Source organism: Lissotriton vulgaris, chromosome 6 (genome assembly GCF_964263255.1).
Source record: "Lissotriton vulgaris chromosome 6, aLisVul1.2, whole genome shotgun sequence".
In the NCBI taxonomy this organism is placed as follows: domain Eukaryota; kingdom Metazoa; phylum Chordata; class Amphibia; order Caudata; family Salamandridae; genus Lissotriton; species Lissotriton vulgaris.
In genome coordinates this window covers 967,146,076-967,165,566 of record NC_141694.1, presented here as the reverse complement: position 1 = coordinate 967,165,566, position 19,491 = coordinate 967,146,076, and the positions used below count along the sequence as shown (strand labels likewise).

At 43.9% G+C, this 19,491-nt stretch overlaps 1 protein-coding gene across 7 annotated transcripts in view; it reads left to right on the top strand.

The window, feature by feature from the left end:
- Positions 1 to 19,491, top strand: part of LAMA2 (laminin subunit alpha 2) — a 3,858,378-nt gene that overhangs the window by 2,540,097 nt on the left and 1,298,790 nt on the right. For all 7 annotated transcript variants that reach the window (XM_086927001.1, XM_086926997.1, XM_086927002.1 and 4 more), the window contains one exon: positions 10,488 to 10,622. In XM_086927001.1, the coding sequence (XP_086783127.1) occupies positions 10,488 to 10,622 (135 nt within the window). The remainder of the gene's footprint in view (positions 1 to 10,487; positions 10,623 to 19,491) is intronic.

Below are 19,491 nucleotides of genomic sequence, written 5' to 3'. Positions count from 1 at the left end.
GGCAGGGCTGTCCCCTGTCATCTTTATTGTTCATCCATAGCCATTTACAACCACAGTTAGGAATGACTCACAGATCAAAGGCATAATGATGACAGCCTGATAACATAAAGCATTCTGAAATGCTGATGATATTTTATTGACTTTAATGAACCCCCCTTGAATCCACTAGTTTGCACATTCTCAAGCTATTAGATCAATTGATCTAAATCTGAAGCCCACCCACTCAGTCCTGTTTTTTGCAAACTGCAGTTGGTTCCTTACCGTTTTAATGACTGACATACAGGGCGAAATACCTGGATGTATATATTTACCAGGGTTTGGGCACTATGGCTCAGGACAACTTTTCCCTCTCTGGATACCATGAAATCGGACCTATGGAGGTGATCCAGTATGAGCCTTTTAATGTGGGAAAGAGTCCAAGTCATTAAAATAAATATAGCGTCCAGGTTCAATAGCTTATTTGGGGCAATCCCTGTAAAATGTTAGAACTCTTTCTTGGTGGACTTATACAAGACAATCAGTGGTTTTGTGTGGAATGGGTACAAGCCAAGGCTGAAAATATCCAAGCTATACTCCAAGATGACAAAGGGTGGACTATGCTTGCCCCACATGGACAGCCACCAGCTGGCCCACCAGTTGTCTTAGGCGATCTAATTTTACCCACTCACAGGGTAACCTCACCATAGGTCCTCATCGAAAGGCATTAGTTGAACATCAACACCTCGGGGATCGAACAACCTTTTGCGTGAGGTATCCATGCAAGAGGGCTAATGCTGATCTTATTATTGCCACCTTGCACTATGCATGGCAAAGGACCTCTAAACATCTCTGTATCGATTTGTCTATACATTCACAGGTACCAATACAGCACAATGCTGCAATCAGTATGGGGTGATGACGTTAATTGGGGTGTCTGGAAATCACACACCATTACGTACCTGGATGACCTCTTTATACACTACTAGCAGCCCGTCCCGACGTTGTCAGGTTATGAATTGCTGCCGGCCAGTAGTATATTGTTTTGTAGGATTTCGTTTTGATAGCATATCTTATCTGTGACAGGCCTGTGAAAGGCTCCGATTCACAGTGCACTACTGATGCGCTTAAGAGTGCGCGTTCAGTAGTGTGTGAACTCGAGTTTCCCTACTTTACTTTTCCTTGCAATATTATATAGCGCGAACTCGACAACATGGCATGAGCACAATTTACATTACAGAAGAACACATTCATTTGTGGTAGGCACGGGGAGACAAAGCGATTTGCCTGGAATTACAGGATGTTGAGCTGATGCCGAGATTCGAACGTAGCTCCCCAGCTCTAAAGTTCGCAATTCTAGAACTTGTGGCGGGAGGTGTGTCTAAAAGTGTATGTCGGTGCTGGCCATCAATGAGAAAGACCTGTGCATTTTTCAAATCAATGGTAAAAAAATATGAGTATGATGCTGGAGATGTGAGCCGCCGTGCCACCAATGTACTTACCGGGGGAGGGTAAACACCCATTATTCCGCAACTTTCTTTCCGCATACCATCACTCTGCATACTTTCATTACGAAAGTACCATGACTCCGCATGTTGCGTTGGGCGCAGAGATACTCCTTCTGGAGTCGATTCTAGCGCGGTACAAACTCACAAATAAATAAATGCCATTATAACGCATGGCATTACATTTTATATGCTTTTACCACGCATACATTTACAACGAAATTTGTTGTAAATGCATGAATGGTAAAAGCATGTTTTTTTTTTAAATGTTTGGATAAGGTAAGTATGGGTATAGGGGTATATGTTTTGGGGTACTGGGATATATGTTTTGGGGTGTTTAGGTATTTTGAGGGTTATGGGTACAGGGGTAGTTTTAGGGTTTAGAGATAGGTATGGGTTTTAGGGTACAGGGGTATTTTTAGGGTTCAGGGCTAGGTTTGGGTTTTGGGGTATAGGGGTATTTTTAGGGTTATGGGGTAGGTTTGGGTTTTGGGGTACAGGGGTATTTTAAGGGTTCAGAGCTAGTTTTGTGTTTTGTGGTACAGGGGTATTTTAGGGTTCGGGGTAGGTTTGGGTTTTGTGGTACAGGGGTATTTTTAGGGTTCAGGGCTAGGTTTGGGTTTTGGGGTACAGTGGTATTTTTACGGTTATGGGGTAGGTTTGGGTTTTGAGGTACAGGGGTCTTTATAGGATTCAGGGCTAGGTTTGGGTTTTGGGGTTTATGGATAGGTTTGGGTTTTGGGGTACAGGGTATATTTATAAGGTTAAGATGGGTTAGTGTTTAAGGGTGTTGGGGTATTTTAAGGAGTAAGGGTGGGTTATGATTATGGGGTGCAGGGGTATTTAAAGGGAGCAGGGTGGACACCCGGAGCTGGAATGTACAGAACCTGGGAAGAAAAAACAATGAAATATTGGGCACAACGCTCGCTTTTTTTTTCCGTAATCCCGCGCCCGCACACGCCCACAGCACACGATATCAGACATGGCATGAAGGGCGGAGTGTACCACATGCCCCCAGCGTTTGTCAAGCCCCCAACACACGCCCACAGCACAACGCAGACACGCCCACAAGGGACTACTTTGCTGGCACGGTTCTTTTATCTTTTAAATGTATATGGGGGGCGTCTGCATAGCCTATGTCCTTCTGCTGCAACTGCCCTTTCCAACGCTGTATTGGGTGTTGTGATTGGTGCTGTGGTTCCTGATTACCCGCCTCAAAGGTTTGGGCTCTCTCTTTATTATATTAGTATAGATACACTCAAACCCTTGAGGTACTTTGTCAAGACATTACCCTTCCATCCACACAGAAATGGAGGTATCTCCAATTGTCACAAGCATTAACTGCATTCATGCCCTATTCTCACCTCTCCCTCAATAAAGTCCCCACTAACAGACTGTTTACATACTTGGAATACCTTTAGGGGCACAATTTCAGGAATATGCTCTCTTTTTTATTGAAGTTTAGTTCATCTCTGAGACCTCGCTCTCTTTACGACAGTGGCGGGGAAACAGGCTGTGATCCTGGGTCGAGGAGGGTGATTCGGAGGCTATATTGGAGAAGTGTTATAAAAATCCTGAGTTAAATACTGCTTTTTTAAGATCTTACATCAGTGGCACTGATCGCAAGCAAAGCTTTACCAGGCAAAGCCAAACGCTGACTCTAAGTGTTGGTGTTGTGGCTCACGGGTCAGCGATATAGTGCACACCCTGTGGGAATGCCCCTCCCGGAGTACTTACTGGCACCAAATCTGGCATAACATGACACTATAACTCCTGGTGCGGCTGCTGCTGACAGGCAGGTACTCTTAACATGAGGCCCTACCCCTAATGGGTCTCTCGCTATTGGAATATAGATGGTTCTCAGGGGCTTTCGGTGAGACATAGATCTTCTTGCCTTTGGAAGACAGATAATGTGCCCACCTTGCAGACCTGGTTGGAAGAAATGCCACCTATGAAAATGTGATATTTAAACAAACTCACACAGTTTGAAGGGGTCTGGGGTCACTTCCTCTCCCACAGCTGTCTTAGTTTGAACTCTTCCTGAGGGGTCCCTCTAGGGTTGGATTCATATGTGCTGTTGCTGCCCCATCCCTGGGGTATGCCACCAACTCCACCCCCCCTTCCCGTGAGGGAGCTGGTTCACAAATGACTCATCACAGATAATGTAAATGTCAAGGTATTTGTAGAGCACACTGCCACCAAGCAGTTTCCTGGTGCTATTACTCATACTGCTGTGGAACCATTCCTGGCTTTCCATGTGAAGTGTTCACTCCTGGGCAACCCCAGGGTGAAGCCAGGCATCCTAGCGCTGTTGGGGCCAGTGTGGAGGTTAAGCAAGCTATTGCCCAGAGTTGCAGCGTGGGGCCCATGATTAGAATAGGCACCGAGGCGAGAATTGTCAGGTCCGAGGAAATTTAGCCCAAGACCCACCAAGGCGGGAATTGAACCCTGGTCCCGGGCCAGAACTCTGCATCAGGGTCTGCCGCTCTAACCATTGAGCCACACTCCTCCACGAGTGATGGGCAAGGGGTGGGAACTCCCTGGTTCACTGGGCTCAACAGATTTACAACGACTGCCTATTATCCCTGAGGGACATACAATTGTGTTTGATGTCAGTCTTTGTTCGAGGGAAATTTCTACTGCATGATCCAGGGTACTTTATGCTCTTTTATTAGATATGAAAGTATCAGCTACTGTAAAGTTGACAAATCTTAATAAACAAATGTGATACAAAGACAATTGCTCATACCTACTCCTGAGGCTTGTGAAAGCCACCTTAAATTTGGCATGGAGGCTACCTGTAGGAGAAAATCAACAAATGCACGTTTCCAGTATTATTGTTTTTTGTGCACAGGAGAATATTTCAGTTCGTATTCCAAACATTTTCAGAAAAAGTCACTGCACGTTCAACACTCACAAATCGACATATGGGTCAGTTTGAGTCATACCGTTGTTGTTTTGATTTTTGAGAGCTCTGCATGTTCATGTAGTTTGTTCAGAATACATATTGTTACAGACCGTGCAGACATGCAGCACTTATATTTAGGTTTTCCACCAGCTCTCTTCATCCTCTGGTCTCTTATTATGTAATTTACACTTTTCTTCTGTCAATTACAGCATAGAGCACGGGGCAGTGTCTGCCCACTTGAGGCATTGGCTAACGTCACTGAGAGCTACGGTATTCTGCATTTTTCCATGTTGCAAATCGACACACAATTAGTAATCTTCCATGCCAGGGGCTACTCTGGCAGTGTGTGCTTTTTTTTTTTTTTAGATCAAAACACCATTTTTGATTTCAGACATTTTTGTTTACTTGTCAATTGTCTGGTAGCTTCCCCAACAATGTTTTTCAAAACACTGTAACAAACAAAACAAGCATTGACAAGGCCAAAATGCTGACAGCCAAGGGTAAACCTATTGATTTTGCCAATGCTTATTATTTATTAGTTTAGATCTATAAGAGAACATAGTAGGTTCCAACGTTAGTTAGAACGTTGTATAAAGTTGGGAAAGTAAGATACATAACACATTGCAAGTGGGAATACGTCAACATAAGTTTTGTCCAAGTAGGGATCTGAACAAAAGAGTTAAATCAGAAACAGGATAGACAGCATCGTGAATCTAACATAAATAGTGCTAAAACTGTGGTGATTAATCTACTAACGAGTGTGAGGTGAGGAACAGGGAGTAGTGCTGGGGTTATTTTAGTGGGGCATCGTAATGTGTTGCAGATATTGACCCATTATCTGGAAAGGCTTGAGAGTGGTTCAACGTATTCTAAAATGAAGAATTACAAACTATTTATTTGCTGCTAATTCATGATGTTCCTCTTCCAATCGTGAGCTTATATGAGAGGTACTTTAGAGTGTTTACATGCAAATCTTTTTATGTTAAACAGGCTATTTTGCAGGTCCTTCTTGCCTTGATCAGGAATCGTGTGTTCAAAGTACGTTGTTCGGTTACATAAAAACCATAACAGCATCATATACACAGAAACAATGAATACATTAAAAATATATTATCGTAGGCACAATACTACACTATACAATCACAAAGCAATTGATAAAATGTTCTCAAATGACTTCAACATTTCAGACGTCTTTTCTGCCTTTAAAAGCACCAGACAAAAAGTTTCACATATTAAAATAAATTGGAGGACTCTGCAGCATTTGAATGTAAATCAGGGCCAGTTTTGCTTGCCAGAAACATATTGTTGCTGCACCGTGCTTAGTGATCACAAAACATAATAAAGCTCAATGTCTCTTAGAGTGAAAATTGATCACATGAGCAAGGGCCATGATCTTTCACGTTATGTTTAGCATGTGGCTCTGATAAGTGCCAATGCAGAAGGCTCAATGTGAAGCATGTTAGCAGGAAGTGATGGTGGGGTACTTTAACCTCATTCAAATAAGGCTTTGCAAAAAAGCCAGTTGTTATGAGTATGTGGGCTCTAACGGATGCTATAAAGAGTTCTCTGGCTTCTCTATTGGAGTTGGCTCTTAACATATATTGTTTTTTAATCTATGGCAGATTTTTTTTGGTAATCTTATCGGGTGACCCACACAGGGCCAGGCATTCTAATTTCCCTAATGATACTTTAATCTAATCTAGCCATGGAATAGTGTGGCCTTTATCCAAGGAAATGCATTCTATAATGATTGCCTGCTTTAAATCTAGATCCTTGCTAAACCAGCTTTTGAACCATTGAACTATAGGTAAAAGGTCTAACCTATCCGAAATATACTCCATACCTAGTTCTTTGTGAGCTATAAAGGAGGCTGTTGACAGAGGAATTGACAATAATCTTCTTAAGAAGTTGTTTTCGACTCCCTAAATCTCTCCAAAGCCCTTGTAAACCCCAAAATATCTCCCATTGTTAGTAATGGTTAGACACTTTGCCCCGATATACATTTACTATTGCCTGGATGGGTTTTACCCCTAGCTTTTTTTGCCAAAACCATCACATATAATTCCAGTGGAATTATATATGCATCCCTGGTCAAAGTTGGGGTTTGGCATTGCTAGTCCACTAACAGTACAAGGAGAGGTGTCCAAGTATTCGTTAGTGTTGATTGACTACATGTCTAAGTTTCCTACAGTTGTTTTTGGTAATAATATTGAGACGTGAATCAGCATGTCATTTTTACAGGGAAGTGGTACACCTTATGAATTAGTAACAGATAACTGTATGCAATCGGTGTGTGTGTAAATGAGTAATTTCTTACATAGACACAGCATGATCCATACGCATATTTTATTGTATCATCCCAGAAGTAATGGGTTAGTAGAATGTTTCAATCGTACACTGCCTTTGTCCATCAGTCGAATTGTAGGCGTGCCATCAGTGACATGTTAGGGGATCTGCGATCCACACCCAATGTAATAACTGTGCCACACCTTTTGTTTTGTTGATAGGTCAAGGGCTGGGATTAAAATTGAATAGAAAATAGATATGTCATCACACAATTGATACTTCCTGTTTGGAAAAGGTGGTTAATGTTATGAGAAGGTTCAAGCTGCTTACAAAGACATAGTTGGTTGTGGTGATGGATTGAAAGTAAGAGTGAGGAACTGGGTAGGGATAAATAAGCCAGGCTATATGGCAAAGGGAGAGTCTAAATATTCTTCTCAAATGCAAGTCATTTGTTTAAAGTCTCTTCCTTAATGGGCCAGTGATGGTCATATGCGTAACAAAGACAGAGTTGCACTTGTTCCTTATAAGATTGACATAGTCCGTGATCATAAGGGAGTCACTGGCAGTGATGATAGTTTACAGGTACCAGAGTCAGGAAGGTTTTCTCATACTACACGTTCTCGTCTTTCCATGCAGCTGCCTGGCCATTTCAAAGATTACGTTGTTGGGTAACTTTGTGAATATATCAGTATTTCGGTTAGCGTGGTGATTTCTGTGTAGTTTATTAATGGTTTACATTGTTGTTTTGAACACATGTGTTTGTTTTGTTTATCATTTTTAGCTTTATTTGACTGGTAATGTTGGGTTGGTTCTGCGTACATCATGATTCCATGGAGTCGTAATGTGCAGAGTGATTTTGAGGGATTTGAAAAAGGCGAGTGTGAACTTTGGTGGGGTGCTGCCAGTTGTTGTTTACAGCCTGTTCTTCAAGTAAATATGTTGTTACCTTCATCACCGAGGTGTCTTAATTTCAACATGGTGCAGGATAGGTTCTTCTTTCCAGAGAAAATTATTTCCAAACGATGAATAAAGAAAAGAGAATAAAATGAATTGCATATTGCCTGATCACCTTAAACCACTGACTGCTGATTTTCAGGTGGCATGTGTCTGTCCATGTCTGTTTCTTGTTCCTATTTTAAACTCTCTCCTAATGTAGAATACAGGCAAAAATCTTCTGGCGGTCTGCAAGAGAGAGTGGAAAGTGTTTAATAATAGACAAATGAACTAAATTCAAAGAATAAAAGGAACAAAACTTCTATAAATGATAGCTGTTAGGCAAAATTATGCTCCAACATGAAACCACTAAAAGATATAAATGTAGGTCTTGCACAGAACAATACCACTATTTCAATGCACTGCACATGACTACAAATTAAATACTGATGCCATCTGTTAATGCTATCGCTGATGACATCACCAAATGAAATTACATTAAAGATACCAACTCACATCACTGATGACATAATTATACTACCCAGTACCTATGGGACACTGTCTTATGTGATTTGTCATATTACCTATCTGTTCTTCGACACACCATGTTAATGGGGATACACATTTTGTACTGCAACAGTCCTTGGAGATAGTGATGAACAAATTCGCAATTTGTCAATGGTTCTATTCCATACCTTAGTGTGTAATTTTTTTTCTGAGAAAAGAAGTTTTAACGAACAGGTCTTTCTTACCTGGTCTCACATTTCCTGCATCTCCACTCTTGACAAACGCTCATAAGGGGCTGGCAACATGAACTTCAGCTAAACTTTGAAAAGGGGTAAGAGTCTGTAAAGAAAAAGGATCCGACTGCCAAAAACGTGTAACTCATGGACTTATGAAGTTATTCGTGTGCAATATTTTAATTTACACCTTCTTTATTAAATCACAACACAATCTGGCTTCTTCTATATGTATAACTTACACATATTGTCACTCAGCTCTGTAAGGGCATAACATTCACTCATAAACCTGAGATGTGCTGCTCTGTAACACTCAATACATACTCTGTCCATTACATACAATGCAAATCAGTAACGTTAACATATTTAATTTTTATATGTTTTTCGAATAAAGTTTTTTGTGGATATTTTTGGACCCTACTGCTCTCATCTGCAATGTGCTCACCCTATACTGCACAGTACTATACTTGCCCAGACCTGGGTCTTGCAGATGTACCTGAGGTTAGATGACAGGCGTTGGAAATGCTTTGAGAAATGCTTGGGGATGAGGGTTGAGGTCAGTCTGGCTGGGCGTTCACGTACTTGCATTGGTTTCCTTGCGTTGCCCTTCTGTCACACCTACAGGAATCCACACGGGCATAAATAAAGAATTAATTCTAACTTCTTTTGCACTGTGTATCAAGCATAGATTTTGTATGTGTAATTTAGAGCGTTTATATACGTAAGTCAGACTTACACACGGAAAACTGTTTTCTATATCACGACCTGGGTGTTGCAAGTAGTGACAAATGCAGGACAACTGAATGCTAATATTGGGACTGGATATATTTGTGCCAGTAGCCCATTTTTAAGACAAATATTTAAGAAGATTGGTGCACGGGACAAGGCAGGACTTTTTTCGGAATGTGCCATGTGTGTCAGGCATGGGAGTTGTATAACTGTGACTATATGTGTACAAAGTGAGTGTATGCAGAGTACATATATAAAAGAATAGCTGGAGACTTAGAAGCAGCAGGCAGTTTTAATTGCTGGACACATAGGTGAGAGTGATAGCACAAATGCACCAATAGTGTGTTTATGGTGAGCACTAAGTCTGGGTGGTGAACACCGCTCCGCTCCCAGAGTTTGGGGAGTTTTCTGCACTCCGCGTTATGCGTAGCTCGCTGAGGTTTTTTTTCCTCACTGTTGATCGTCAACTTCAAGTTGGCGAGTGCAAGTGAGGAAAACCCACCTCCTGGCGAGAATTTTCCTCGTTCGCGATTGTCAACATGTTGGCGATCGCGAGTGTGGAAAGTCAACCTTCCTGCGAGATTACTCAACACGGGTGTTCAGATTTCTCATCGCGTTGAGAAACTGTCCATTTGCCTTGAGAAAGCTACTGCTCGAGTAAAAATCTACTAGAGTGACTGTGTATGGTGCCGTTTGCAATGATTGCACAGTTCAGATAAGCATCTGGCACTGAAAATTATCGCAAACAGCATTTATCTAATGCACTCCGCCGCTGGCAGAGCTCCACGTAGCGTGGCTGAGGCTTTTTTGCACTTTGCGGAGTTCCACGTAAACTCTGCGAACTACACCCATGCTTAGTGAGCACAGCGGTTTTGAAGGGTGGAAGTAGAACACAATGTCATCATCACTTTTAGTAGGGAGAGACATGGGTCCTTGGAGTTTGTGTGGAGCACATTGCCCCAATTTTAGTTGTATAATTTTTTATGCCACACCTGATATCGTCGGTTATGGCTTCAATGATGCCTTAGAGGATATCATTTGTCATTAGAGAATGCTTTTGTGAGGTTTTCTTTGACATCACTTGTGAACTCACAAGAAGTGCAGGAAGGTGTACGTACAACTTTGAAAAACATGTATGACTGCTTTATTTTACATTTTGGCTATGGAACGCAACATTATATAAACAAGTTTGTCACTGAATATATTCATAAAATAGGAATTCCTCAATTGATCTCTTGTTCATATTGCGGTTCTTGTTGATGTAGCAAATGTGCTGTATGTGTTGCATCACATGCGCAAAGTACCCAAGGATAAAGTTGGAATAAATGTTGGTACCTTCCATCAAACTGTAGGTGCAATATTTCTCACTGGTGGTGTTGGCCTTGTCTTAAATATTTTCATTTTTTTCAGGCATGTTCTCCTGGCTTTCATAGAGTGCCACCTGCATCCCCCATTAGAAGACCTGGTCCAGCTCTTGGTACATGTGTGCTGTGCCAATGTCATGGCCATGCAGACATGTGTGATCCAGAATCCTCCATCTGTCAGGTAGGAGTCTAAGACTTTCAGAGAATACAAATTTAGTTTTCATACCAAACAGTTGCGTTCCTAAGTCCATGGTCTGGTTTTTTAGCAAGTGTTTGTCTACTTTGTTTCTGGATCATAAAAGTCTCTTTCATCCAAGGTCAATCAGCATCACTCCCTATGCTTATGCAAAGGCCATTCCCGCCGCGGACACAGGTCACGCCCCTTTTTTTGAGAGGCCACGCCCCCCGCCGTCACTACTAAAGGACGCTGATTACAAGCGCCATACAGACAGTTAATTCTCCTGAGGCGGCAGCCGGGAGTAGGTCAGCACGAGTTTTTAAAATATTTTGAGTGTCACTAATACCTGTTTTTAACCTTACCTGCACTCATTTCCTGTACCCTGTTCAGGGCTTCACACGCTTTGGAAAACTTGCACAGCGGATTTAAGCGCTGCTGCAGAACAAACCGCAAAACCCAGTGCCGCCATTCCCGCCGCGGACACAGGCCACGCCCCTTTTTCGAGAGGCCACGCCCCCACCGTGATCTCCCTTCCTGTATAAAAATGTGCATCTTCCGGTCGCGCAGCGGGCGTGCCGTTTGCGCGCCAAAGGCGCGCCGAAGGCAAGCCCGTCTGCACCCGTCCGCGCCCAACCGGGTCCCGGGGCGAGGCATGCTGCCCGGTCCTGCCCTTATTCTCGTTCTGCCCTTTTATCCCACAACAACGGACATGGTTACATATCGAGAGTCACCCACACTAAAGCTAACAATTTAGGGATCTTGGTGGACTGCACATGCCCTGGTGAAATGCTTTCCACACCGTACAATGCCCGTCTCAATCGGCCCAAGCCTACTCCCCAACCTCACTCCCTGACCTTCTTCTACTTAAACACCCACTCTCTTGTCAAACATCAACAGGATATCTTCCTTTTTCTGATTACAGAGCACCCTGATGTCCTTTTATTAACAGAGACCTGGCTGACTCCAGACTCTGCCCCAGATATTTTAGCTGCACTTCCCCCAAACTATTACATCATTCATGCAGATCGTGCCGATGGCAGGTCTGGTGGGGGGGTGGCAGCAATCATCCACTCTTCCTTAAAAACTACCACTCTTACCTCTATCAACTTACCAGACATTGACAATCTTGTCTTAAAGTTCGAAACCCCTAACACTACTATGTTATGCGTACTTCTGTACAGATCTCCTAAATCAATGCCATCCTTCCCTTTTTTGTTTAGTGAACAAATCGCCAACTTAGCCATGGAACACTCTCAGATCCTTTTGGCAGGTGATTTTAATTACTGCTTCAATGACCCCTCGGAAGGTCCCCAATCCTGTGAGCTCACTGAGCTCCTCACAAACCTGAACCTCTCCCAACAAGTTCTATTCCCTACCCATTATAAAGGTCATATTCTAGACCACATCTGGTCCAACTTTCCACTCAACACATTCCTACTCACCATTCCCTGCCTCTGGTCAGACCATTTTCTCCTCAAATTCGGACTTACTTGGTCTGCGATCAAATCACCCACCGCGCTAACTAGCTGCAGGGCAAGGAAATGGAAAACACTTGATAAACCAGAATTCATAAAAACACTAAACAATACGATTCCTCCCCCACACTCTGATATTAATTCTGCCAAGTCCAACCTAGCGGGCTGGCTCCAAAATGCTAGCGACATTCACGCACCCTTCAAAGACATTAAACTGGCCCGGCGAGCTGACGCTCAGCGCTGGTTCTCCCAAGACCTAAAAGCAAAAAAACGATCTCTGTGCCAACTTGAGCGAAAGTGGCGCCGCTGTTATTCCCCTGACCTAAAATCTGAGTTCATCACGGCCAGGAAGGAATACATGAAGGCCATTCTGGTCGCTAAATCTGCCTATTTTTCCTCCCGTATTCTAAACTCAATCGACAAACCCAAGGATACCTTCTCAATCTTAAATGAGCTGACTGAATTAGACAGCGTACGCCCTAAGGTGGCTCCAACCCAGACCTTCTGCGATGCCCTCAATACATATTTCATTGATAAAATTGTGGACATCAAAGCGAGCATTTCCAGTTCCTCTAGCGTTATCCCCTCTGTTCACCTTTCCCCCACCATCGAGGTTACACTAAACAGGTTTCCTACCATGACCTCTGAGCAATTCTTAGCGTCATTGACAAGAGTTAAGTCCGGGGCACCCTCTGATAAATGCCCCCCTACATTCTCAAAGATTGTCTGTCCTCCGTCCCTACGCCGGCCCATACCTTACTGAACACTTCTCTCACTTCCGGCCTAGTACCCCGTGCATTCAAGGAGGCAACAGTCATCCCACTTCTGAAGAAACCTGGGGCGGACCCCTCCTGCATGGCAAACTACCCGCCAATTTCCTTGCTCCCTTGTTTGGCTAAAGTTTTAGAAGCCCATGTCGCGAAACATCTGTCCAACTTTTTGGAGAACTCAAACTGTCTAGATTCCCACCAGGCAGGTTTTCGCCCTGCCCACTCAACAGAGGCAGTGGTAGTTGCGGTCCTTGACTCGCTCCGTGACTGCGCTGACAGACACTCCCCTCAGGCCCTGGTGCTCCTAGATCTGTCAGCCGCTTTTGACACGGTCGACCATGACATACTGATCGACCGTGTCAACCAGGCTGGCATCAGGGGCCTAGCGGCAGACTGGCTGAAGTCCTTTTTGGAGAATCGTTCCCAGTCGGTCCGTCTTGGCACCCTGGTTGGCCCTAAACAGTCCATTACCTGTGGAGTTCCTCAGGGCTCATCATTGTCACCCCACCTGTTTAACATCTACATTCTCCCGTTAATCTAGGCCTTAAGAGATATGCAGGTGTCTGTATTTAATTATGCAGACGACCTGCAATTGCTCTTTACGGTCGACAACTCCACTCTCTCCATTTCTCATTTCCAGTCTACCATGCGGTTCATCCAAACTTGGATGAACCAAAATCACTTAAAATTAAACCCTGGAAAAACCGAGCTGGTGCTCATAGTGAAGTAGTGTGGCTCACTGGTTAGAGGCGGCAGACCCGAGAGCAGAGGACGGCCCGGGACCAGGGTTCGATTCCCGGCGCGGCAGGTATCTGGACCAGGGTCAGCGGACTCAATAGTTCTCTCGCCTCGGTGCCCACTCTGATCAGCGATCACACTCGGCAACTCTGGGCATTAGCTTGCCTCATCTTCACTAACGGCCCCACCAGACCGCGGGGGATGCCTGGTCTCACCCTGGAGATACCCATTAAGGGACCATCTCTCAGGGAAGACAGGAAGGGTTTCGCAGCGGTCGAAGCGCCTTGGGACCTTCCGGGTAAGTATTGCGCTATATAAATGCCTATACATTTACATTTACATAGGGGACAGTGCCAAATTCTGGGGCCCTCACTACTGGCCATCCGATATGGGCAAAGCCCCTACCCCTACCCCTGCCGCAAAGACACTTGGTGTGACCCTGAACAGCGACCTCTCCTTAAAAACTCAAGTGGGTCAAGTGGTCTCCAAGTGTTTCTTCCAGCTCAGGAAAATCCGGAAGGTGCGACGCTTCTTCACCCCTGCAGCCATGACCCAGGTGGTGATTACCACGGTTTTGTCCCACCTGGATTAGGCAAATTCCATATACCTAGGCCTACCCCTCTATCTCTTAAAGCGCCTCCAGATGGTCCAGAATTATGCAGCCAGGCTGATCACTGCGCAACCCAGATGGCACTCAGCCTCTCCTCTGCTTATGGACCTCCCCTGGCTCCCCCTGGCCCAACGTTGCTCGTTTAAAACTGGTTGCATGATCTTTAAATCTCTTCATTGCAAAAGACCTAAATTCATAGACAATCTCCTCACCAGGTACACCCCCTCCCGCAATCTGCGCTCTGCGCACCAAGCCCTCCTCCAGACACCTGCCTTCAAACGCAAACGCTCTGGCGGCTGCAGATTTGCTGTTCTTGCATTTCGCCTTTGGAACACCTTCCCCTTTGAGATCAGATCATGCCCGGGTCTCATGTCTTTTAGGAAAGCCTTAAAACATGGCTTTTTAAACAAGCGTATCACTGATCGCCTTCCCCTCTCGCCCTCAGGATTCGTTCTCTGTCTACTCTAGCGCCAGGAAACCAACCGGTGGCAGTGCGCTCAATAAATACTTTTTAACATTAACATTAACAAAGGAACAGCTATGACCACTGCATTGGCACCTATGGGGAAGCTTGTAATAAGTATGGTGAGAAGCAGTGGCAGCTGCTCCTGGGAAGCAGCACTGAGGTGGGAGGGCGGGGGTTAAAAGAAATTAACTTACCAGCCGGCCGGCCGGTTGCTGCCTCTTTCCCGTCCTCTTCTTGGCTTCTTCTGAGCAAGCAGGAAGCACCCATACTCCCAGGGTCCCCATAGCCAATCACAACGCTGCCATGCAATGCCGTAGTTTGAAGCTCAGCCAGGGAATGGTAGCATAGGTATGTTATCCTCCCAGGCTGTAATGCAGCCTGGGTGGAGATCAGGCAAAGTACGCATGACTGTTTGGCTGGCTCGAGAGAGTGCCCACCATGCCTCCACACAGCTCTGAGAGCAGAGCAGATCCGCCCACCCCTACAAGATGCTGCAGCAGGAATAGATTAGATTATAATTATGTCAAGTTATCTTTTAATTTTTTTCCTTTTTTTTACACTGCAAAAAGCAGTGGGGCGACTTTCCTCCACCTTAGCAGAGGAGCTGCCACAGGTGAGTAGGAGAGAAATATGCCACCACATCTGTCCTATTTTTTTGTTTTATTTTATTAATATAGGTGAAAATCCTTCATATACAAATATATCAAAAAGAAAAAATAAACAGATTAATTTTCAGATGAATAAGTTTATCCCTGAAACCCAAAGCACCTAACGTAGCTCACTTACACTCCCAGGCCACGCCTTCTCAGTATCTAATAAAATCATACCTATTCTGGTATTAGATTTCGCAGCAACATCGAACGCCACAATGACTGTATTGGTGTGGCTAGTAGTGTCCCTTCCCGGTAGGAACCAATGCAATGCTGTTGTTTGGAGACTCGCATAGGGAGATAGGTCGATAGGACCCTATGTCCTTAGGAGGCTTCCTTTCTTCAGAAATACCATAGTATTACTTAAATTCCAAGTGTCTGGGACCTCCGCCCCCCCCCCCCCTCGTTGTGAATATGCTGGATCACCTTTAAAAATTCACTAGCTAATTCTTAAATACTTTATAAAACTCCAATGATAGAGCGTCCTCCCCTGCCAACTTGCCTGAAGGGCGAGCTGCCAGAGCAGCCTCCACCTCGCCCATGGAGAACCCAGCCTGTAGCACAGGGCCTGATTTTCCTCTAAGTGGGGCAGCCTGCACCACTGAATATATGCTGTAATCTCAGATTGACTCATTCCGTGAGTTTGATGGTATAACTTCTGATAGAACAGAGAGAAACTTCTCCATAATAGAGTCAGGGTTCATGTGGGCCATACCATCCATGCCTTTAACAGATTAGATTGTACATTTGGAATACCGATCAGAAATTTGATTGGTTAAGACTCGACCGAGTCCGAGACCGAGTATTGCAGAGCTTTCTTCTTGACATAACTAGTTGCTATCTGTTCATTTTAAATCACACCCAGACATAGATCGTTTTTCAATTAGTCAAAGGAAAGTGACCTGCTCATCCGCTCCATCTTGAAAAATCTTCTGTGTGTAAAATTTCAAGTTGGAGAATTTCTTGGTGCAATAAACGAGCAGCCTCCAAAGCGACTCTGTTTAGTTTGACGATTTGCTTCAATGTCATACCATGGATAAATCCCTTTGTTGTATCCCAGATGACTGAAGGTGTCACTATGTCTGTATTAGTAATAAGAAATTACCTTAGTAAACCAGAAATATGACTTAAATAGTCATCATTAGACACAGGATGACAGGGAATTGAAAATTTAGAGCGACTAGCTCAAGCCTTAATAAGACAAAATGTAAATAAAAGTGGGTTATGACCAGATACAATCCTGGGGCATACTTCTATTTCTGACCTAGCTAATAAAGGCCTCCCAACAAAAGCCATTTTTGGCCCATAAACTACACATATAACAAACCTCTGGGAATGAAACACCAGCTTGGTCATGTTTTTTTTATTTGATTAACATAGGTGAAATTCCTTTTTATACAAATACATCAAAAGAAAAAATAAACAGATTATTTCAGATGAATTCATTTATCCCTGAAACCCAAAGCACCTAACATAGCCCACATACACTCCCAGGCCACGCCTTCACAGCATCTAATACAATCATACCTATTCTGCTATTAGATTTCGCTGCAACATCGAATGCCATAATTGCTGTATTGGTGTGACTAGTAGTGTCCCTTCCCGGTATGAACCAATGCTGTTGTTTGGAGACTCCCATAGGGAGAAGGGGGCGAGTCTCTAGGCTAAGATCTTAGCAACCCCTTAGCATCAGAGTTGATCAGGGAAATAGGTCGATAGGACCCCATGTCCTTCGGAGGCTTCCCTTTCTTCAGAAATACCATAATATCAGTTAAATTCCAAGAGTCTGGGACCTCCCCCCCACCCTCGTGAATATACTGAGTCACCTTTAAAAATTCACTATCTATAATATTCTTAAATACTTTATAAAACTCCGATGGTAGAGCGTCCTCCCCTGCTACCTTGCAAACCTCTGGGAATGAAACACCAGCTGTGCCAGTGCCCATTTCCCCCTTGTCCACTGCAATTTTCAAAACCTTGCACTGGAAATTATTTGGGGTAAAATAGCCACCCCCAGATGGAAACGGTTTGCGATGTACAAATAATTATATTATAGCTCGCAGTAGATGATCCTTATATGCCAAATGAGTCTCTCTTAGAGTTAGCAGATGGGGTCTAGAAGTCCCTATTTCGTCCCTAACCAACTGATAGAGCATGCAGGTCACTCAACTAGAATTTATGTGGATACTCACCTGGGCCCATAATTTCCCAAATCATATAACCTTTGTTTGGGTAACTCACGCTCTACTATCAGTATATTATGATTTTTATTACTGATTCCTATACCAGTATCCTACAAATCATTGACACTAGATACCTTCACACAATGGATCAGGGAATTGAGTCAAAGTAAGGCACTCAAATATTATAACATTTGCAATTACAATAACCACAGAGTCAGGGTAGGTTCAAAATGTTATCTAATCATCATCATCATCATCATCATATGTCATGAGCAGGAAATTGAAAGTTATAAGACTATCAATTACTAAAATCAGAAACAGAGTATAGCTATGAATAAGATAGAGTATGCTAAGCATTTAGAGACTTAAAGTAAAGGGCAAGGGAAAACAAGGAACATGCTAATTTTAGATAACAATCTTTCATAACTTTGATTAAAGGAGGGTAAAGAAAGGGAACATACTAAACCCAAAGTCTTTCGCAATACTCTAACAGTTTGAAAAAGGAGAAATGCAACTACGTAATTTTGAGAATTCAATTTCTGCACAATTAAACTATAGGGAAGGTAAGAGTTGGAACAGTCTATTGATTCGACTTATTTCCTAAAGGGAGGGTAAGAAAAGGATCAAATACTATATAGAAACAAATTTTAGCATTGACTAAAGGTGGGTTGAAAAGTGGAACATGATAATAGTCAGTATTACAAGACTATCTCATTCACCAAGGGACGGGAAAGAAAAGGAACATATGCAATCAAGCTTTGCATTTTCAGAATGTGGAGAAAAGGAATGCAAATTTTATCTACAGACACACACACAGACTTTATATTTACCTAGGATAGAGTGAAGACCAACCCTGGCCACGGGTCAGTTGGAAAGGATAGGAGGAACCCCAAGACTTCAGTGCCAGTAAGCGAGCAGGTGCAGCTCATGGACAATCAGGACAAGATAACCCCAGGATTTGGATCAGGACCGGTTTACCAAAGGTTAAGACCAACACTGTGGCTCACTGGTTAGAGGCGGCAGACCCGAGAGCAGAGGACGGCCCGGGACCAGGGTTCGATTCCCGGCGCGGCAGGTTTCTGGACCAGGGTCAGCGGACTCGATAATTCTCTCGCCTCGGTGCCCACTCTGATCAGCGATCACACTCGGCAACTCTGGGCATTAGCTTGCCTCATCTTCACTAACGGCCCCACCAGACCGCTGGGGATGCCTGGTCTCACCCTGGAGATACCCATTAAGGGACCATCTCTCAGGGAAGCCAGGAAGGGTTTCGCAGCGGTCGAAGCGCCTTGGGACCCTCCGGGTAAGTAGTGCGCTATATAAATGCCTATACATTTATACATTTACATACATACATACACCCGCAGCTTCGGTTGCAACGCCTGCGCTACTCCCTCTCTGCAAGGAATCTGCCAAAACCCCGACTGGGTTATAAATTTATCAACAAAGTGCTTCGCCAGCACTTTCACTTCCAAAAAACGCCGATTGGGTTCTCGAACCTCCCAACAGAGTGCTCCGCAGCTCTCTGATTTCAGTCACCTATTGAGTGCGTTGGGTCAGTAACAGGTCAGCTATTCGGACAAGTCGTACAATTTCTCTAGCTAAACCTACGCAAATTATACTGTTTTTCAGGTTAGTGTATCACCCCCCAATGTTGCAAGTGTAAGGATCCCCAATTTTGATTGGACAAAGGAGGAGGACAGGTCATCACACCACCTAAATTTTAGACTTTCTCAGGTTTTTTATTCAGATTCCGTACACGCCCCTTGAATTCCAGGTTCTCATGACATATCTCTTTGGTTAACAATGGTGAATATAACATCGAATACAATTGTAACAATTTTCAGTACAGTTCAGCTTCTTCTAGCTGGGTCGCAGGTCTGGTTCCCAGGCGCATCTTGGCCGTTGCTGCCATCTGGCTGGGTTTCAAATTTTGCGAAGTTCACTTTCCCTCCACGAAGACATGCGCAAAAGAGACTT